We start from the raw sequence: 21,260 nt of genomic DNA on the forward strand, positions 1-21,260 counted from the left end.
GCATCAGCGAGAAGCTGTCGTTGAAGCTCTTCCCGCACTGAGGGCACTTATAGAATTTCTCGCCCGTATGGATCCGCCGGTGCCGGGATAACACCCAATTATCGCTAAAACTCTTCCCGCAATCCGGACACTTATAGGGTTTCTCACCCGTATGAATCTGCCGATGACGGATTAAAGCCGAACTCCAGATAAAATCTACCCCGCAGTCGCGGCAGACGTAGGGCACGTCGCCTATATGTGGACCGAGAGAAGAGTTATCTCTAAAACTCGCCCCGCAGTCGGCGTATCTATAGGGACCCTCACCCGGGTGGGTTTTCCGATGGTGGATATAGGTTGAACAGTTGCCAAAATGTTTCCCCGCAGTCTTTGCCAACATATGGGGTTTTTCCCCCGTATGGATTCTACGATGATTTAGCAGCGTTGAACCGCGGGTGAAATCCTTTCCACGTTCGGGGCACGTATAGGGTTTTTCCCCCGTATGGATCCGCCGATGGGTCAGTAAAGCGTAGCTGCTGCCGAAAGCTTTCCCGCACTCGTAGCATCCATAGGGGCGTCTGGGGGGTGTTGGTACCCCCAAACCCCCCCCCGGGTCGGCTTCTCTTGGGGGGGGGGGTGGATGTGGGGGTCCCCCTGCGCCTCCACAGTGGGATGATGGTGGAGGGGACAGACTGGGGAGGTCGGCAGCCCTCAGCCCCCCCCTCAAACCCCACAGAGGTGGGGGTCACCCCTCTCCTTCGTGTGCCGCTTTTGGGGGGCCGGTAGGCTGTACCCCAACTTTAGGGGCTGCCCCAGCACCCCAAAACAGTGTGTGGGGGGTGTCAATGAGTGGGGCTGGAAGTCATTGGAGGGGTTCAGGGGGGGCCTCACCCCCCCCCAGGATCATTTGGGGTCCCTCATCGCAGCCCCCCACCCCCGAAATAGGAGTGTGCCCCCGCACCCAGTGCAACCCCCCCTTAACTTGGGGACTTCGCACCCATTGTGGGGGTCGTTGAGTTAAAATAGGGAACCCCCCCCGGCCCCCCACGCCGGTACCTGCGGCGGGGGGCGCAAACAGACCGAAACTGCCCCGGCGGGGAAACGTTATAAACGGGGCCGCGGCGCTTTAACGGCGCTTCCAGGCGGCGGCCGCCATCTTGAGGCGCGGCGGCGCCGTCGTAAAAGAAGATGGCGGCGCCCTCCTCCCCCGTCGCAGCCCTTTTTCCGCCTCGCCGTGAGGAGGAGCGGGTTCAGGCGGAGCGCGGCGGCTTCTTGGTGCCCGGGACTCACCTCTGCGCCCGCTGTGAGGCCGTCGAGGAGCGGGATGGCCGTGAAAACAGCGGGCGGCAGCGGGGCGCCGGGGGCCGCCATGGCGTACGGCAAGAGGAGGCGGGCGGGCGGAAGTTGTGTGTGGCGCTTCCGCTTCCGGTGGGTCCGGGGGGTGGAGGCGGTGTGTCGGAGCGGGAGGTAAACACAGGACGCGGTCCCGCCTCGGAGGGGGCGCAGAGAGGGGGAGAGGGTGGTTGGAGCTTTGGGGGGACCCCCTGAACTCCCCGCCCCCCCCCCCCCCCGGGGGGAAAGTGGGGTGATGGCTTTTTTGGGGTTGTCCCCTTTTAGGGTTGTCCCCACGGAGGTGACGGCCATGGAGGATGCTGCTGCGCCTCTCGTCCCGCTCCCCACAGCCGGCGGGGGGGACACCGTGGAGAGGAACGGGGACAACGCGGTGCCACCGGGTGAGAGTCCGCGGGGGTGGGGACACGGCGGGGGGTGGCTGGGAAGTGGCTTTGGTGGGGACAGGGGTGTGGGGAGATGTGATGGTGGTGGTATTTTGTCCCTAATTAGGGTCTTGTGCCGTGTCATATCCCCAGTCCCTTCTGCCACCGCGTCCCAGTCCCTTCTGCCACCGCGACAACATCCCTCATCCCACCACGTCCCCGTCCCTCATCCCACCATGTCCCATCCCTTCTGCCACAGTGCCCCAAACTCTCTCCCACCAGGTCCCCATATTTTCTCCCATCACGTCCCCATTCCTCATCCCACCACGTCCCCATCCCTTCTCCACATCCCTTCTCACTTGGAGCCTTGATCCTCTGCTGGGACCATCTGGCTCTTGGCTGACCCTTTCCCTCAGCCACAATTCCTACAGTTCCCCATCCCAGCTCCGTGTTAACCCTCTCCGGCTCCTGGGGGTGTTCCCTTTCCCCAACAGATTTGGGGTCAGTCGAGGGGGAGGAGAAACGGCAGCAGGATGCCCCTGAGCAAATGGCTACAGCAGTGGAATCCCCAACCTCCAGCCAGCAGCCGTCCCCGAGGTCCCATCCCGGGGGATCCCCACTCCCAGGGGACAAGGGGAGGGATGAGGCACCCAACACCTGCCGGGAATGCGGGAAGAGCTTCAGTTGCCGCTCGGCATTGGTGAACCACCATCGCATACACACGGGGAAACGAGACTTCACCTGCCAGGACTGCGGCCGCCACTTCAACCGTCCCTCCCTCCTGACCGCCCACCAACGCATCCACACTGGTGAGAAACCGTTCCGGTGTCCCGACTGCGGGAAGAGCTACCACGACAGCTCCACCCTCCGCCAACATCAGAAGGCGCACACGGACGAACGACCTTACCGGTGCGAGGAGTGCGGGAAGGGCTTCAGGCAGAGATCGACGTTGACCATCCATCACCGCGTGCATTCGGGGGAGAGGCCCTACAAGTGCTCCGAGTGTGACAAAAGCTTCAAGAGCCGACCGGAGCTGATGCAGCATTTTCAAAGCCACACCGGTGAGAGACCCTACAAGTGCTCCGAGTGTCCCAAGAGCTTCACGTACAGCTCGGGGTTGGTGCAGCACTGGCGGACCCACACTGGCGAGAGACCCTACGACTGCTCCCAGTGCGGGCGGTGTTTCCGCAACAACTCCACGCTGATTAAGCATCAGCAGACGCACGTTGTTTAACGCAGGCATCCCCACCCAACCCATGGGAAGAGCGTTCCCAACCATCCCAGGCTCGCAAAGCACTGATGGATGCGCAGTGATGAGAAAGATTCCCACTGCCCCGACTGCGGCAGAGGCTTCAACCATCGCTCCGACCTCCTGATCCCGGAGCAGAAACCCCACATTCGCCCGGGTTGCCCCAAAAGCTTCACCTCCAGCACACAACTCATGCGGCATCAGCAGATCCATCACGAGGAGAAGCCGTAGGGTTACGCCGAGTGCGGCAAGAGCTTTCGGCACATCTCTGGTGTCATCTGATGTTGTGAAAGACACTGGTCGAAGATGGAGACCACCCAACGGGGGACCATTCCCCCTCCTGGTGGCATCTCAGGCCTAACTCCACATGATGGTGGGTCCCTGGTGGTGGCACCGAGGAGAAACCGACCCACCCACCCACATCCACCAGCTATTGGTGTTATTTCACTATATGTTTTTTTATATATACAAAGATGGTTTTGGGGGGTGTTTTTATAAAAAGCCACCCCCGTTCTCTGTTCTTTTGCCTTAGTTTCTAGATGTGGAGAAGCGAAGGGAGAGCCGTGAGCTTCACCCAAGAAACAAGAAATCACTGTAAAACGGGATGTTTCTCGATGTCTCAATTCTGTTTCTTGATGTTTTCAACCCTATTTAGGGTTTTTTTGAGGAAAGGGGCTGGACTGAAAGAAAATTACAGCCAAAATAAAAGCATTTGAGTGTTGTCATCATGTGAGCGTCTCTGTGGCGATGAAGCGGGGGACTGTGTGGGTGGAAGAGTCTTTTTTGGAGGGGAAAACTGAAAAATATTTGGGGGTTCTGGGAGCATTTTCTGCGCCTGGAGGGTGGGAGCTGGGATGGAGACTGTGGAGCTGGAATCAGACTCTCCATCCCTCTCCATTTCCCTTGGACAAGGATGAGGGTTCAAACCAAACCGTGGATTAGATGTATTTCACGCAGATGGTTGTTGTAGGGGTGCAGCCTCCTTCCAAACTGTGAACACTGCTAGCCCACGTGTCCTCCTCACCCTCCACCCACCCGTGTTGTCCCACCACTCCCATCCTTGCAGCCCTGGTGCCAAAACTCAACCCTAGAGATGGCCAAGCCCCAGCCTGCATGAAAACGAGGTGTTTGGGGTTCAATGAGGCCAAACCGAGCAGGTGAGTGGAGAAAAAGTTTCTTGCAGCTGAGTTCTTGTTTATTTTTGGCAGAACAAAAGGAGCAAGAGAAGGACATGGAGTTGGGCTGTGCCCATCTGCATCGCTAAGATGTTTCCAGAGCCTCTTCTGAAGCCCTTTGGACAACTCGAGTTTATTCATCCGAAGATGAACCGTAGATGGGCAGGACAGAGGTTGCACCGTGCCACCGAATAACGTGAAGAAAAATGAGCAGTAAGTGAGGAAGAACTTGGCCTTGTGGGTCCCAACAGGGTCGTGGGACCATTTTCACCCCTTTTCTTTTTTTTAGAAGTACAGTCCCATGCAGTGTCTTCAAAATCTCTGTCTGTGCCCAAATCTGTCCACCATTTGCTTGTGGGAGAAGCCCTCGGTCCATGTCGTGTTGCTTGATGCCACCAGAGGAAAGTATTGGACTGAGCAGATGTGATTTTTGAGGTCTAAAACCCACGAGTCTGCTCTTCTTAATGAACTTCTGCCGTTGGTTTGCGTTCCACAGCTGAGCCCACCTCAGCAAATGGACGTTCCTACCCGCATTCATCCAGGTCCCTATGGGGAATCAGGATGACGTGGGAACCACCAGCCATGTCTCTACCCAACGTTGATCCCCAGGCGTCTACCCAACGTTGCTCCTCCGATGGGTTACAAAGTTCAAACAGCGGATAAAGCTCTTCCCGCAGTTGGGGCACTCATAGTGCTTCTCTTCCTGGTGGGTTCTTTGGTGTTTAATTGAGGTAGAACTCACGGTGAAGCTCTGACCACACTCAAGACACTCGTAGGGCTTCTCCCTCATGTGGATGGGATGGTGGGTCATCGTGTTGGAGCTGCGGTTGAAGTCAAGATCAGAGGGGTCATCTCCAAGGGGGATCTCATGGTAGGCACCTGATACCGACCTCCGAACCAAGACAATAAGACCAACAAAACAATATTTGGGTCACTTAAGCAAAGTTCAGGTCAACAGAATCTGGTTCTTATGGGTGACTTTAACGAACTCCGTTTGGAGGGATTCTGTGGGAATCTTCCATGGAGGACAGAGGAGTTAACGAGTGCTGGGAGAAGACCGCTCCAAACCACTTCATCCTCTTTAAAGGTTGGGGAAGTAGGCGGAGCAAGAGACCCCCTTGGCTTAACCACAACCTTCTGAGTCTGCTCAAAACCGAAGCGTATTGGAGATGGAAGAGCGGACAAACACCCCTTGAGACCTACAGGGGCATTGCCAGGGCGGGCAGAGATGCAGGTGAACAAACCAAAGCTCTGCTCGAGTTGAAATTGGGCGGAGATGTCAAAAATGACAAGAAAATGTCCATCAAGCAGAAAGAGAAAGAAAATATTGGCCGGCTGTCAAAGAGGAGAGGTGAATTAGCCGCCAACGATGCTGATGAGGCAGAGGTTCTCAATGCTTTCTTCACCTCCGTCTTCACCGGCGCCGCTGTGCCCCAGGTCCTGGAGATGACAATCCAGGTTGACACAAAGCCAGACCCACCGGCAGCGAAGGAGGAGTTGGAATGGGAATTATTAGAGGAGCTCGACCCCTACAAATCGATGGGCCCTGATGTTCTCCACCCGCGGGTGTTCAGCGAGCTGGCTGACGTCGTTGCGAGGCCGCTCTCTGTCATCTTTGAGAGGGCGTGGAGATGCGGGGAGGTCCCAGAAGACCCGAAGAATCATAGAATGGTTCAGGTTGGAAACCTTAAAGATAGTCTCGTTCCAACCCACGTCACCCCCATCCACAAGAAGGGCTTCAAGGAGGATCCAGGAAATTATGGGCCCGTCGGTCTTATACCAGTCCCTGGGAAAGTCATGGAATGAATCCTCCTGGGGGTGATCACAAGTCAGATGGACTACGGGATTGGGAAAAACCAGCACAGCTTCACCAAGGGCAAATCACGGTCAACAAACCCCATCACCTTCGATGACAAAGTAACCTGCTGGGTCAATGTGGGGCGAGCGGTGGACATTGTCTACCTGGATTTCTTCCTACGTCGTTCCCCACAGCCTCCTCCCAGAGAAATTGGTGCGTTACGGTCCAGACACGTAGTCTGTGGGGTTGTGGTGGGGCAACTGGTTGAGCGGCCTCACCCCGAGGGTGGTGGTCAATGGCTCCTTCTCAAACTGGTGACCTGTCACAAGCGGGGGTTCCCCAGGGATCGATATGGGGCCCAACGCTGTCTCCGTAAGTGACCTGGGTGATGGGATCAAGCGTACCCCGATGAGGTTTGCTGATGACACCAAGTGGGGAGGTGGACAGAGCCATCCTGCAGGAAGACCTGGGTGGGCTGGAAGAGTGAGCTACCAAGAACCTTATGAAGTTCAAGAAGGACAAGTGTGAAGTCTTAACGCGAAGAAGACACAACCCAGGAGGGCCGCACAGGCTGGACAAGGAGAAGGACAAGGTCAGCGATGTCACCGGTTGTGGCTCAGCCCCAAAATCCCTTGCTCTTAGCCCAAAAACCACCCGAGACAGCATCCAGCTGTGGTTCGGAAAGAAATGGGAGTGTGATGGATCAGCTGGTTGGACCCCAAGGGGTGTGTGGGGGTCTACAACCAGCCTTCCCCCCCTCCCCAGGCCATTGCGCAGTGGGGAAACTGAGGCAGGGAGTACAGACACATGCACCCCACCCCCCCCCACCCCCCCAAAAAAAGGGCTCCCATAGGACTGGGGATGAACGGAGCAGTGGGGACCCCACTTCCCTGTTACCTGGAGGGGGCAGAACCCAGATGGGGAGGTGATGCTCCTGCCCACCCCAAGTGCCCTGGAGCTTCTTGGGGGGGTTGTGGGGTACCGGGGCCAGGGGTCCCCTGGCTGTGGGGTGATCCCTGCTCTGGGGTCCTGGGGGTCCACGCTCTCCAGGCTCCTGGGGGTGTTGGGGGTCCCTCAGCTCTGGGATTGCCTCTCTCAGGGGTCCGGGGGGTCCCAGCTTCGGGCTCACTCTGCTCCGGGCTCCGGGATGTCCCAGGGGTGCCCCCTCTCCGGGTTCTCGGGGGTCTTAGAGGTCCCCCAGCTCTGGACTCACCCCGCTCCGGGCTCCTGGGGGTCCCGGGGGTCCCCCAGCTCTGGACCCACCCTGCTCTGGGCTCCTGGGGGTGTCCCCTCTTGGGGGTCCCAGGGGTCACCTCTCTCCAGACTCATCCCACTTAGGGGTTCTGGGGGTGCCCCCTCTCCAGGCTACTCCCTCTCCAGGCTCCCGGGGGTCCCCCCGCTGTGGGATCACCCCCCTCCAGGCTCCCATGGGGCAGTGGACTGGTGGAGGGCATTTGGGTGGGGGCATTAGAGGGATGGAGCGGGGGGTGGGCTGCACTGAGGGAGGAACCAGCATGTTCCTATGTCTCCTTGTCCTGATTTGGGGTGGAATAGAGTTAATTTTCTTCCGAGTAGCTGCTGCGTTTTGGGTTTAGCAGGAGAAAAAAAAACCTGCAGATAAGGCATATTGTTTTAGTTGTTGCTAAGCGATGTTTATATTAAGTCAAGGACGTTCTCAGCTTCCCCGGAGCAGCCGAGAGGGAGCAGGGACAGGACAAGGCGGCCAAAAGGGATCTTCCATCCCGTGGATGTCCTGCGGAGTGGATAAAAGGGGGGGTGGCAGTGGGGGGGGGGGGGTAGGACAAGGATCCGGGATCGCTGCTGGGGACAGGCAGGGCGATCCCTCACCGGGGGGGTGAGTAATTGCATTGCGTCACTCATTTTATATATTCTTTCACCGTTCTCCTTATTTTCTCTCCCGTTCCTCTTCTATGAAAGTCTCTCTATCTCAACCTATGATTTTTTTTTTTTTTCCCCCCAATTTCTCCCTTTTTTTCCTTATTCTGCTGGGGGGGGGCGGGGGGAGAGGAGAGGAAATGGCTAAACCGCGACACTCCTGAGCGCGGGTCAACTCCCGCTTCCCGTTAAACGTATCACTATTTATAAACTCGTTACAATTAAACACCTCGTTAAGAACATCCGCCCCCCCCACCCCCCCCACCCCCCAGCTTCAACACATGGTGTACCAGTGTCCCGGTGAGGATGGAGTTAATTTTCTTTCCACTGGTGGCTGTGGTTCAGACTGGGTATGAGAGGAATGTCAATAATGCATATTGTTGTCCGCTGTTGCTAGGCGATGTTTACATTATCCAAGGACTTTTTTTTTTTTAATTTTTTTTTTTTTTTTTTTCGCCTTCCCCCCTCCCGGCTTCCTCTAGAAGCTGAGAAGGAGCATAGACCTAACAATAGAAGGGCCAATGGAATATTCCAGATCGGAGAGACGTCATGGGATACACAGCGGGGGGGGGGGGGAGGGGGGGGACTGGGAATCCGCGATCGCTGCTGGGGCCGGCGGGTGGTGAGAGCGATTTGGCCCGTTTTCCTTTGTCTATTCTTTTCCCGTTATAATTGTGTTAATTTTCTCTTCCGGTTTTACTAAACTCTCTTTATCTCAACCCACTGATTTTTTTTTTTTGATTTTTTTTTTTTTCCCCCCACTTTTTTCTCCCTCTTCTCCCCGTCCCACTGAGGCGGGGGGGTGGGGGGGACGACAGTGAGCGGCTGCGAGGTCCGAATTGCCGCCCGGGGTTAAACCGCGACACTCCTGAGCGCGGGTCAGCTCCCGCGTCCCGTTACACTTCTCACCGGTTATAAACTAATTACAATTAAACCCCTCGTTAAGAACATCCCCCCCCCCCCCCCCCCCCAGCGACCCACCACCACACCAACCACCAGGGAGAATATTAACTCCATCCCAACCAGAACCAGGACCCCCCCCCGGCACTGGGGGGATGCCCATCCCCGGCTCCTGCGTCCCACCGATGCCCCTCCGTGGGGCAACACCCCCCAGGACCCTCTTCACCCCCCCCCAGCGATTTTTTCCCCCCCGAAATCTCTTTTATTTTAGGGGAAATGCTAAAACGCAAACGCCGGAGGAAAGTGGGGTGATGTTTTTTTTGGGGTTGTCCCCTTTTAGGGTTGTCCCCACGGAGGTGACGGCCATGGAGGATGCTGCTGCGCCTCTCGTCCCGCTCCCCACAGCCGGCGGGGGGGACACCGTGGAGAGGAACGGGGACAGCGCGGTGCCACCGGGTGAGAGTCCGCGGGGGTGGGGACATACTGGGGGGTTGGATGGTGGATGGGAAGTGGATTGGTGGGGACAAGGGTCTGGGGCCACATGGTGGTGGTGGTGCTTTGTCCCTAAGTAGGGTCTCGTGCCATGTCATTGCCCCAAACCTTCTGCCACCACGTCCCCATCCCTTCTCCTACCATAACTGCATCCCTCTTGCCACCATGTCCCCATGCCTTCTCCCACCACATCCCATCCCTTCTGCCATAGTGTCCCCAAACCTTCTCCCACCATGTCCCCATCCCTCCTTCCACCACGTTCTTATCCCTCCTTCCACCAAATCCCCATCCCTCCCTTCTGCCACCTCCCCATCCCTCCTCCCACCACCTCCCCATCCCTCCTCCCACCACCTCCCCATCCCTCCTCCCACCACCTCCCCATCCCACATCCCACCACCTCCCCATCCCACATCCCACCACCTCCCCATCCCTCCTCCCACCATGTCCCCATCCCTTCCCAAGGTGCCTCCTCACTTGGAGCCTTGATCCTCTGCTGGGACCATCTGGCTCTTGGCTGACCCTTTCCCTCAGCCACAACCCCTACGGTTCCCCATCCCGGCTCCACGTCAACGCTCTCCCAACTGGAGAGGTCTCCTGGGGATCTTCTCTCTCCCCAACAGATTTGGGGTCACTCAAAGAGGAGGAGAAACGGCAGCAGGATGCCCCTGAGCAAGTGGATGCACCGGTGGACACCCCAACCTCCAGCCAGCAGCCGTCCCCGAGGTCCCATCCCGGGGGATCCCCACTCCCAGGGCAGAAGGGGAGGGATGAGGCACCCAACACCTGCCGGGAATGTGGGAAGAGCTTCAGTTGCCGCTCGGCGTTGGTGAACCACCATCGCATACACACGGGCGAACGCCCCTTCAGCTGTCAGGACTGCGGCCGCCGCTTCAACCGGCGCTTCAACCTCACCACCCACCGCCGCATCCACACCGGTGAGACGCCCTTCCGGTGTCCCGACTGCGGGAAGAGCTACCACGACAGCTCCACCCTCCGCCAACATCGGAAGACGCACACGGACGAACGACCTTACCGGTGCGAGGAATGCGGGAAGAACTTCCGCCACAGATCAACGTTGACCATCCATCACCGCGTGCATTCGGGGGAGAAGCCCTACAAGTGCCCCGAGTGCCACAAGAGCTTCACAAACAGCTCGGGGGTGGTGAGGCATTGGCGGACCCACACTGGCGAGAAGCCCTACAAGTGCTCCGAGTGCCACAAGAGCTTCACAAGCAACCTGGGACTGGTGGGGCACAGGCGGGTCCACAGCACCGAGAGGCCCTACGAGTGCTCCCAGTGCCACAAGAGGTTCAAGAGCAACCCGGAGCTGGTGCGGCACTGGCGGACTCACACCAGCGTGTAACCCTACGGTTGCTCCCAATGTGGGCAACGTTGCGGCAACAACTCCACAAGAAGGGTGGCATCAACGGACAAATGCCGTCAAGCGCAACCATCCCCTCCCAACCCATGGGAAGATCGTTTCCAATGGTACCGCGCTCACCAACCACCGGTGCACTCACACCCATGAGAAAGATTCCCGTTGCCCCGACCGCGGCGGAGGCTTCAACCATCGCTCCGACCTCCTGATCCCACAGCAGAAATCCTACATTCGCCTGGGTCACCCCAAAAGCTTCACCTCCAGCACACAACTCATGCGGCATCGGCAGATCCATCACGAGGAGAAGCCGTAGGGTTGCGCCGAGCGCCGCAAGAGCTTTCGGCACAGCTCCGGTCACGTCTCGCATCGCAAAAGACACCGGCCGAAGATGGAGACCACCGAAGATGGACCATCCCCCTCCTGGTGGCATCTCAGACCTATCTACACGTGACGGTGGTCCCTGGTGGTGGCACCGAGGAGAAACCAACCCATCCACCCACATCCACCAGCTATTGGTTTTCTTTCCCAATATGTTTTTATATAAAAAATGGCTTTTGGGGGGGATGTTTTTAAAAAAAGCCACCCCCATCCTGTGCATTTTTTGCCTTAGACTCTAAATGAGGGGAAGGGAGGGAGGGGAGACCCAGGACCTTCACCCAAGAGACAAGAAATCATGGTGAAATGGGTGTTTCCTGATATCTCTATTCAATTTCTTGACGTTTTCAACCCTTATTTAGGGTCTTTTTGGGGGGATGGGGATAGGTTGTTAGAAAATAGTGGACAAAATAAAAGCATTTGCCTGTTGGCATCATGTAAGTGTCTCTGTGGTGGTGACACAGTGGGGGTTGTGTGGGTGGAAGAGTGTTTTTTGGAGAGGAAATCTGAAAAATTTCCCCAATTTTCAGTGGTCGGGAGCATCTTCTGTGCCTGAAGGGTGGGAGTCCCCCCAGGAAGTAGCTACTGGGGTGGAGACCCTGGAGCCCTCCCAGTTGGGAGACCAGTAAGGGACTGGAGTAGCTCACTTCCACACTCCATCTGGTTGATCTCCTCATTGGGTAGTTGAGGTTCTCCAGCTCCTCCTCGGGGAGGGAGAAGCCAAATGTGGGGAGAGGGAAGAGAAAGGCAACTCCCAAATTTCCCACCGTTGGCCTCGGCCCATCCCTCCACCCTCTCCAGGTCCCTCTGTGGAGCCATCCTTCCACAGATGGTTGGAACTGGATCAACTTGAAGTCCCTTCCGACCCAAAGCATTCTATGATTCCATGAAGGGCTTCACTAAACTCCAGGTAGACAACACCCAGAGCTTTTCCCTCATCCGCTAAGTGGGTCACCTCGGTGGAGAAGGAGATGGGGTTAGTCAAGCGGGACCTGCCCCTCATAATCCCATGTTGGCTGGGCCCGGTCACCCAGTTGTCCTGTACGTGCTGTGTGGTGGCACTCGAATCAACTGGGACCTCCCCGCTCTGCACTCCGAGGGGTGTGGGGGGTCTCCCAGGGGTTGTTGGGGTCCTCCAGGGGTTGTTGGGGTCTTCCAGGGGTTGTGAGGGTCTCCCAGGGGTTGTTGGGGTCCTCCAGGGGTTGTTGGGGTCTTCCAGGGGTTGTGAGGGTCTCCCAGGGGTTGTTGGGGTCCTCCAGGGGTTGTGGGGGTCTCCCAGGGGTTGTGAGGGTCTCCCAATGCAGCCTGGCCCCACGTCATGGGTGTATCTTGGCATTTTGGAAGGGTTTATGGACTGTATTTTGAGGGTTTTAGGGACACAAGATGTTGCTGGTGTCCTGCCCGTTGATTTCCCAGTAGGCATGGAATTGGAATCACAGAGTGGTTTGGGTTGGAAGGGACCTTGAAGACCATCTAGTTCCAACCCCTTCCATTTCCGACACCTCCCCCCAGCCCAGGTTGCTCCAACCCCTTCCAACTTGGCCTTGAACCCCTCCAGGGATGGGGCAGCCACAGCTTCTCGGGGCACCCTGCGCCAGGGGCTCACCGCCCGCACAGTCAACAATTTCTTCCTGATATCTCACGTCAATCTCCCCTCTTTCAATGTCAAACCCTTCCCCCTCGTCCCATCGCTCCCCTCCCTGACCCAGAGTCCCTCCCCAGCTCTCCTGGAGCCCCTTTAGGCACTGGAAGGGGCTCTGAGGTCTTCCCGGAGCCTTCTCTTCTCCAGGCTGACCCCCCCACCTCTCCCAGCCTGTCCTCCCAGCAGAGGGGCTCCAGCCCTCCCAGCATCTCCGGGGCCTCCTCTGGCCCTTCTCCGATAGCTCCGTGTCCTTCTGCTGTGGGGACCCCCCCGAGCTGGAGGCAGCACTGCGGGGGGGTCTCCCCAGAGCAGAGCGCAGCAGAGGGGCACAATCCTTCCCCCTCGCCCTGCTGGCCACGCTGCCGGGGGCTTTCTGGGCTGCCAGCGCACATTGCCGGCTCACGGTGAGCTTCTCCTCCACCAACACGTCCTTCTCCTCAGAGCTGCTCTCCAGCCATTCCCCGCCCAGCCCGTTCTTCCAACATCCATTGGCTGAGGTGGGCTCCGCTGTGGGTCACAGGCCAACTGCAGATGTTCATGACAAAGAGGGGATTCGTGGGCTTTAGACCCCCAAACATCACATCTGCTCAATCCAATGCTTTCTTCTGGTGGCATCAAGCAAGACCACACGGACCACGGGCTTCTCCCACAGCCACACAGTGGATGGATTTGGGCACAGACCGAAATTTCGAAGACCCTCTGGGTCTTCTCAAGGGTTGAGTTTTCCCACTGGTGAAAAGGATGGGACCGGTGGGATGACAACACGGATGGGCGGAGGGTGAGAAGGACACACGGGCTCCAGGTGTCCACATTTTGGAAGGATTCTGAACCCCTATGACACAACCATCAGTGCCAAAGAAACCTCAACCGTGGTTTGGTTTGAACCCTCATCCTTGTGCAAGGGAAACGGAGAGGGATGGAGAGCCCCATCCTAGCTCCAGGGTCTCCATCCCAATCCCACCACCCCTGCAGCCACTTCCTGGGGGGTCTCACATCCTCCGGGCGCAGAAGATGCTCCCAACCACCCAAAATTGGGAGAATATTTTAAGCTTTCTCCTCCAAAAAAAGGCTCTTCCACCCACACAGCCCCCCCACGTCGTCACCACCACAGAGGCACTCACATGATGCCAACACACAAATGCTTTTATTTTGGCTCCGAATTTCTTTTGATCCAGCCCTTTCCATCAAGAAGATCCTAAATAGTGTTGAAAATATCAAAAAAATGGAATTGACCCGTTGAGAAAAAACCCTTTTTACCATGATTTCTTGTTTCTTGGGTGAAGCTCCTGGGTCTCCCTTCCCTCCCTTCCCCTCATCTAGAGTAGAGGCAAAAAAAAAAGCAGAGGATGGAGATGGCTTTTTTTCAAACCACTCCCCCCCAAAAAACCTTTCTACATACAAATATATCAGGAAAGAAAATCAATAGCTGGTGGATGTGGGTGGATGGGTCGGTTTCTCCTCGGTGCCACCACCAGGGACCACCATCATGTGGAGTTAGGTCTGAGATGCCACCAGGAGGGGGAATGGTCCCCCGTTGGGTGGTCTCCATCTTCGACCAGTGTCTTTCACAACATCAGATGACACCAGAGATGTGCCGAAAGCTCTTGCCGCGCTCGGCGCAACCCTACGGCTTCTCCTCGTGATGGATCTGCCGATGCCGCATGAGTTGGGTACTGGAGGTGAACCTTTTGGGGCAACCCGGGCGAATGTGGGGTTTCTGCTCCAGGATCAGGAGGTCGGAGTGATGGTTGAAGCCTCCGCCGCAGTTGGGGCAGCGGGAAACTCTCATGGGTGAATGCCCATCGGTGCTGGGCAAGCCTGGGATGGTTGGGAATGCTCTTCCCATGGGTTGGGAGGGGATCTTGTCCTCGAGGGTGCGTGTCCGTTGGTGCCGAACTTGTAGGGAGATGTCGCCGAAACACCGCCCGCATTGGGAACAATTCTAAGGTCAGTCGTCGGTGTGGGTCCGGCGATGCTGCACCAGTGCCGAGGTGGTCTTGAAGCTCTTGTGGCACTGGGAGCACTCATAGGGCCTCTCGCCCGTGTGGCTCCGCCAGTGCTGCACCAGCTCCGGGCTGGTCTTGAAGCTCTTGTGGCACTCGGAGCACTCGAAGGGCCTCTCGCTGCTGTGGACTCGCCCGTGTCGCATCAGCTCCGCGCTTATCTTGAAGCTCTTGTGGCACTCGGAGCACTTGTAGGGCTTCTCCCCCGAATGCACGCGGTGATGGATGGTCAACGTCGATCTGTTCTTGAAGCTCTTCCCGCACTCCTCGCACCGGTAAGGTCGCTCGTCCGTGTGCGTCTTCTGATGGCGTCGGAGGTTGGAGCTGTCGTGGTAGCTCTTCCCGCAGTCGGGACACTGGAAGGGCGTCTCACCGGTGTGGATGCGGCGGTGGGTGGTGAGGTTGGAGCGCCGGTTGAAGCGGCGGCCGCAGTCCTGACAGCTGAAGGGGCGTTCGCCCGTGTGTATGCGATGGTGGTTCACCAACGCTGAGCGTTGACGGAAGCTCTTCCCGCATTCCCGGCAGGTGTTGGGTGCCTCATCCCTCCCCTTCTGCCCTGGGAGTGGGGATCCCCCGGGATGGGACCTCGGGGACGGCTGCTGGCTGGAGGTTGGGGCGTCCACCGGTGCATCCACTTGCTCAGGAGCATCCTGCTGCCGTTTCTCCTCCTCCTTGAGTGACCCCAAATCTGTTGGGGAGAGAGAAGGTCCCCAGGAGAGGGTCAACGTGGAGTGGGGCCGGGGAAGCGCCGGAGTTGTGGCTGAGGGAAAGGGTCAGCCAAGAGCCAGATGGTCCCAGCAGAGGATCAAGGCTCCAAGTCAGGAGGCACCTTGGGAAGGGATGGGGAGGTGGTGGGAGAAGGTTTGGGGAGGTGGTGGGAGGAGGGATGGGGACACTGTGGCAGAAGCAATGGGATGTGGTGGGAGAAGGGATGAGGTGGCAGAAGTGACAGGGATGAGGTGGCAGAAGGGACGGGGAGGTGGTGGGAGAAGGGACGGGGAAGTGGTGGGAGGAGGGATGGGGACATGGTGGGAACGTAGTAGGAGAAGGGATGGGGATGTGGTGGGAGGAGGGATGGGGACACTGTGGCAGAAGCAATGGGATGTGGTGGGAGAAGGGATGAGGTGGCAGAAGGGATGGGGCCGTGGTGGGAGAAGGGACGGGGACGTGGTGGGAGAAGGGACGGGGACACTCTGGCAGAAGCAATGGGATGTGGTGGGAGAAGGGACATCAACGGGGAAGGAGAAGGTTTGGGGACGTGGTGGGAGGAGGGGTGGAGCCGCAGTGGTGGAAGGTTTGGGGACACAGTGGCAGAAGGTGTGGGGACATGACACAGCACAAGACCCTACTTAGGGACACAGCACCACCACCCCCAGGTGTCCCCACACCCCTGTCCCCACCAAAGCCACTTCCCAGCCACCCCCCGCCGTGTCCCCACCCCCGCGGACTCTCACCCGGTGGCACCGCGCTGTCCCCGTTCCTCTCCACGGTGTCCCCCCCGCCGGCTGTGGGGAGCGGGACGAGAGACGCATCAGCATCCTCCATGGCCGTCACCTCCGTGGGGACAACCCCCGAGGGGTGGTGGGGTTCGACCCCCGCCCGCAGGAAGGTCCCCGCAGCCGCTACCGCCATTCTCCCGCTGTCCCCACAGGAGAGTTTGGGGGGGGAAGATGGGGAAAAGGACCCCCCGTTTACCCACAGCGCAGGACGTCCATGGGGTGGAACGTCCCTTTGGACGCCTCCTCCCGTCCCTGCTCCCTCTGCGCTGCTGCGGGATGCTGGGGAAAAAAAAAAAAGTCCTTCAATAATATAAACATCGCTTAGCAACAGCTACAACAATACGCTTTGGGGACATTCCTCTCATACCAACTCTGCCGCGCAGCAACCGGGAGGAGGAAAATTAACTCTGTCCCCGCCGAGAGCAGGACAAGGGACAACGCTGGTGGCTGCTGCAGCGGTGGGTCACTGGGGGGCGTGTGTGGGGGGGGATGTTCTTAACGAGGTGTTTAATTGTAATGAGTTTATCAGTGGTGATGAGTGTAACGGGAAGGAGGAGCTGACCCGTCTGCCTGGGGCGAACGTATACATGGATATACGCGTACGGGGGAGTTTGTATGTGCGTGTAACCATGGGGGGGGGGGGTATATGTCCCCATCTACACGTGTGTACATACATGTGCGCAGACGCCCCTATAGCGGCGCCCCACGGGGCCGGGGACGTATAGATGTGGGGACGTATAGGCGCCCGTGTGCCTATAGGGGGGGGAATGGACATGTGGGCCCCTATATGCCCCCCCCGAGGGGGGTCTGTGCGCACACGCGTGTGTACCCGCGGACACACTCGCCCACGCGCATCTATAGGTGTCTATAGGCGCCTATAGGCCCCATGGCGGCCTCTGGAGCCCCCCCCGCCCTCCTCTCCCCGCACACCGCGGGCCTCGGGCCGCCCCACACCCCCCCGGGGCGCCCCCAAACCCCCCGAGAGACCGAGACTGCCCCGGAGGGGAGGGGAGGGGGAGGAACGTTATAAACGGGGCCGCGGCGCTTTAACAGCGCTTCCAGACGGCGGCCGCCATCTTGAGGCGCGGCGGCGGCGCCGTAAAACAAGATGGCGTCGCCCTCCTCCCCCTCCGCCGCCGGCCTTTCCCCGCCCCGCCGTGAGGAGGAGCGGGTTCAGGCGGAGCGCGGCGGCTTCGTGGTGCCCGGGATTCACGTCCGCGCCCGCCCTGAGGTCGTCGGGGAGCGGGCGGGCCGTGGAGATGGCAGGCGGCGGCGGGGCGCAGGGGGCCGCCATGGCGTACGGCAAGAGGAGGCGGGCGGGCGGAAGTTTTGTCGGGCGCTTCCGCTTCCGGTGGGTCCGGGGGGTGGAGGCGGTGTGTCGGAGCGGGAGGTAAACACAGGCCGCGGCCCCGCCTCGGGGGAGGGGGGGCAGAGAGGGGGAGAGGGGTGGGGGGAGCTTTGGGGGGGTTATGGGGGGCGGGTGGGTGGTGTTGGAGTGGGGGCGGGGCCGTGGGGGAGGGAGACATAGGGGTATCTGGTGGGGGGAGTGCGGTGAGGGGGCCTGGGGTGGTCCTTGGAGGGATGTGGTGGGGTATTGGAGGGATATAGGGGTCATTGGAGGGGCGGGGGCCGTGTGGGGGGGGTCATTGGAAATATGTGGGGGGGCAATGGAGGGATCTGGGGGGCATTGGAGGGGTGGGGGCCGTGTTTGGGAGCATTGGAGGGATATAGGGGTCACTGGAGGGGTGGGATGGCATGTGGGGGGGTCACTGGAGGGATGTGGGGGGGGAATTGGAGGGATGTAGGGGGGCGTTAGGGGGTTGGGGGCATGTTGGCGGAGCATTTTGGGGATTTGGGGGGCATTGGATGGATATAAAGGTCATTGGAGGGGTGGGAGGCCTGTGGGAGGTCGTTGGAGGGATGTGGAGGGACAATTGGAGGGATATAGGGGTCACTGAAGGGGTGGGGTGGCATGTACGGGGGGATCATGTTTGGACCGGGGGGTCTGCGAGGAGGGACTCCCAAATTATCCTGGTGTTGGGGGGCTGCTATGGGGGACCCCAGCTCGTCCTGTGGGGGGGCTGAGATTCCTAGCACCACCTAATGACCCCCACACACTGTTTTGGGGTGGCAGGGCAGCCCCTAAAGGTGGGTGCAGATGGGGGGGAAGGGCAGCTCCACGGGTTTTCACCTTGCACCCCAATTTTCTCCCACCCCAGGTTTGATGTAATCCCCCCAACTTTCCCCCCACCCCACACGAATGGAGCCGGGAAGGGACCCACCAGCCCCCCAAAACCAGTACATGGAGAAGAGGGGTGACCCCCACACTGCTGTCCCCCCTCCAGATCTGTCCCCTCCGCCGTCATTCCACTGTGGAGGCACAGGGGGACCCCCACATCCAGCCCCCCCAAGAGAAGCCAACTCGGGGGGTTTGGGGGTACCAACACCCCCCAGACGCCCCTATGGATGCTGCGAGTGCGGGAAAGCTTTCGGCAGCAGCTACGCTTTACTGACCCATCGGCGGATCCATACGGGGGAAAAACCCTATACGTGCCCCGAATGCGGAAAGGATTTCACCCGCGGTTCAACGCTGCTAAATCATCGTAGAATCCATACGGGGGAAAAACCCTACGTTTGCGAAGACTGTGGGAAACGTTTTGGCAACTGTTCAACCTATATCCGCCATCGGAAAACCCACCCGGGTGAGGGTCCCTATAGATACACCGACTGCGGGGCGAGTTTTAGAGATAACTCTTCTCTCGGTCCACATATAGGCGACGTGCCCTACGTCTGCCGCGACTGCGGGGTAGATTTTATCTGGAGTTCGGCTTTAATCCGTCATCGGCGGATCCATACGGGTGAGAAACCCTATAAGTGTCCGGATTGCGGGAAGAGTTTTAGCGATAATTGGGTGTTATCCCGGCACCGGCGGATCCATACGGGCGAGAAATTCTATAAGTGCCCTCAGTGCGGGAAGAGCTTCAACGACAGCTTCTCGCTGATGCGTCACCACCGCGTCCACACCGGGGAAAGACCCTACCAGTGTCCCCAGTGCGGGAAGAGCTTTGTGGACAGCTCGACCCTCATCGATCACCAACGCATCCATACGGGCGAGCGACCCTATAGCTGCGCCCAGTGCGGGAAGAGATTCAACCGCAGCTCCAACCTGGTGACCCACCAACGCATCCATACGGGGGAGCGCCCCTACGCCTGCCCCAGCTGCGGGAAGAGCTTCAGTCGCAGCTACAGTTTGGTGACCCACCAACGCATCCATACGGGGGAGCGACCCTATAGCTGCGCCCAGTGCGGGAAGGGGTTTTACCAGAGCTCCCTCCTCGCCCGTCATCACCGCACCCACCTCCGGGAGCCGCGAAAATGAAGGGGGAAGGTCAAGATCGCCCCATTTTTGAAGCTCGGTGCCACCGGTGATGCCTTCTCCACCTCCTCAGGGACCGTGAAATGGTGTGTCGGCTCAGGAACCACTTCATTTCCCCGCCGATATTTTCATATTTATTATTTTTCAAGCATCTTTCGGTTTGGTTTTACCAAAATAAGTCTTCATCGTGGTGACACCCTCCTTGAGGGACAAAAGGGACGTGGCAGGATGGGACCTCAGCTATTTTTTCGGGGTGAAAAATATCCCCCCGGGGCATTTTAGCATCACTCCGCGAGGGGGTTTTTCACCCTGTGCTGAAGGAAAGGGGGCGACGAGGTGGGATTGAGGCATTTTGAGGTGAAAAAACCCCCACCTTTCTCCTCTTCAATGCTGATTTAGGGAGATTTAGACCCCAAAATCCGTCTCTGCTCTTCCCGTCGCGGCGTCAGTGTCCGACTCTGGTGGCTGGAAAATTAGAGAGGGTGCATAACCTGTGGTTTAATACCACTTTGGTGTTATTTTCTATTAATAAAATGATAAAATTATATAAAGGGGAGACGGGTCAACCCCTCTTTGCTTTTGGGTTGAAAATTGATAGAAACCTCTGGCTGCCGCCCCCCAAAATTTCCCCCCCTGGGATGCAGCAACACTCCCCACCCCGGTTGGGTGCCGAAGTAGGGGGTTTCCCCACCATTGATTTTTTTTTTTTTTTTTTTTCCCCAGAAATGCCTTTTTTTTTTTAGGCAAAAAACAAACCCCGGGGGAAAGTGGGGTGATGGCTTTTGGGATTGTCCCCGTTTAGGGTTGTCCCCATGGAGGTGACGGCCATGGAGGATGCTGCTGCGCCTCTCGTCCCACTCCCTACAACCTGTGTTGGCTTCAACTGTCGTTCCAACCTCCTTCACCCGCGGTCCCACCTGGAGCAGAAGCCCTACGTTTGCCTGGGTCACCCCAAAAGCTTCACCTCCAGCGTCCAACTCACGCGGCATCGGCAGATCCACCGCGAGGAGAAGCCTTAAGGTTGTGCCGAGCGCCGCAAGAGCTTTCGGCACAGCTCCGCACGTCTCGCATCGCAAGAGACATCGGCCAAAGATGGAGACCACCCAATTGGGGTCCATCCCCCTTCTGGTGGCATCTCACACCTACCTACATGTGATGGTGGTCCCCGATGGTGGCACCAAGAGGAACCCAACGCATCCACCAGCTATTATTTTTCTTTCCTGATACGTTTTTATATATAAAGGGTTTTTTTGGGGGGAGTGGTTTGCCTTAGACTCTAGATGAGGGCAAGGGAGGGAGGGGAGACCCAGGAGCTTCACCCAAGGAGCAAGAAATCACGGTAAAATGGGTGTTTCTTGATATATCCATTCAATTTCTTGATGTTTTCAACCCTATTTAGGGTCATTTTAAGGGATGGGGATGGATTAAAAGAAAATCGTGGCCAAAATAAAAGCTTTTGCGTGTTGGCATCGTGTGACTGTCTCTGTGGTGGTGACGAAGCGGGGGCTGTGTGGGTAGAAGAGCCTTTTTTGGAGGAGTAAACTGAAAAAAATTCTCCCAATTTTGGGGTGCTGGGAGCATCTTCTGCACCCAAAATGTGATAGAAACCTCCGGAACCCTCTGCAAGGGTGGTGGGACTGGCGTGGAGACCCTGGAGCTGGGATGGGGCTCTCCATCCTTCTCCATTTCCCTTGGACAAGGATGAGGGTTCAAACCAAGCCATGGTTGAGGTTTCTTTGGCACCTATGGTTATGTTGGAGGGGTGCAGCGTCATTCCATAACATGG

The 21,260-nt window shown here is 58.1% G+C and overlaps 3 protein-coding genes across 4 annotated transcripts; all 3 read left to right on the top strand.

Annotated features, from left to right (window-relative positions):
• Nucleotides 1-1,345: 1,345 nt before the first annotated feature.
• On the top strand, nucleotides 1,346-3,662 carry LOC309682780 (uncharacterized protein; the record flags this gene model as incomplete). The annotated part of the gene is made up of 3 exons (XM_082496897.1): nucleotides 1,346-1,443; nucleotides 1,594-1,709; nucleotides 2,186-3,662. The coding sequence occupies 3 exons, from the start codon at nucleotides 1,346-1,348 to the stop codon at nucleotides 2,923-2,925; spliced, it is 954 nt and encodes a 317-aa protein (XP_082353023.1). The 3' UTR covers nucleotides 2,926-3,662.
• Nucleotides 1,365-20,928, top strand: LOC309682748 (uncharacterized protein). 2 transcript variants are annotated; one of them, XM_082496866.1, is made up of 2 exons: nucleotides 1,365-1,404; nucleotides 18,318-20,191. In XM_082496866.1, the coding sequence occupies exon 2, from the start codon at nucleotides 18,359-18,361 to the stop codon at nucleotides 19,475-19,477; it is 1,119 nt and encodes a 372-aa protein (XP_082352992.1). In that variant the 5' UTR covers nucleotides 1,365-1,404; nucleotides 18,318-18,358; the 3' UTR covers nucleotides 19,478-20,191. The 2 variants fall into 2 exon arrangements, 1 of the variants encoding a protein (XP_082352992.1); XR_014270153.1 differs by lacking the exon at nucleotides 1,365-1,404 and adding an exon at nucleotides 20,277-20,928 and having other exon boundaries at nucleotides 18,124-19,560.
• On the top strand, nucleotides 5,884-11,354 carry LOC309682764 (uncharacterized protein). Its single transcript, XM_082496882.1, has 3 exons — nucleotides 5,884-6,505; nucleotides 9,050-9,165; nucleotides 9,822-11,354. The coding sequence occupies exons 2-3, from the start codon at nucleotides 9,075-9,077 to the stop codon at nucleotides 10,562-10,564; spliced, it is 834 nt and encodes a 277-aa protein (XP_082353008.1). The 5' UTR covers nucleotides 5,884-6,505; nucleotides 9,050-9,074; the 3' UTR covers nucleotides 10,565-11,354.
• Nucleotides 20,929-21,260: the final 332 nt, after the last annotated feature.

This window comes from Vanellus vanellus, assembly GCF_965231255.1.
Source record: "Vanellus vanellus genome assembly, chromosome: 32".
Lineage (NCBI taxonomy): Eukaryota > Metazoa > Chordata > Aves > Charadriiformes > Charadriidae > Vanellus > Vanellus vanellus.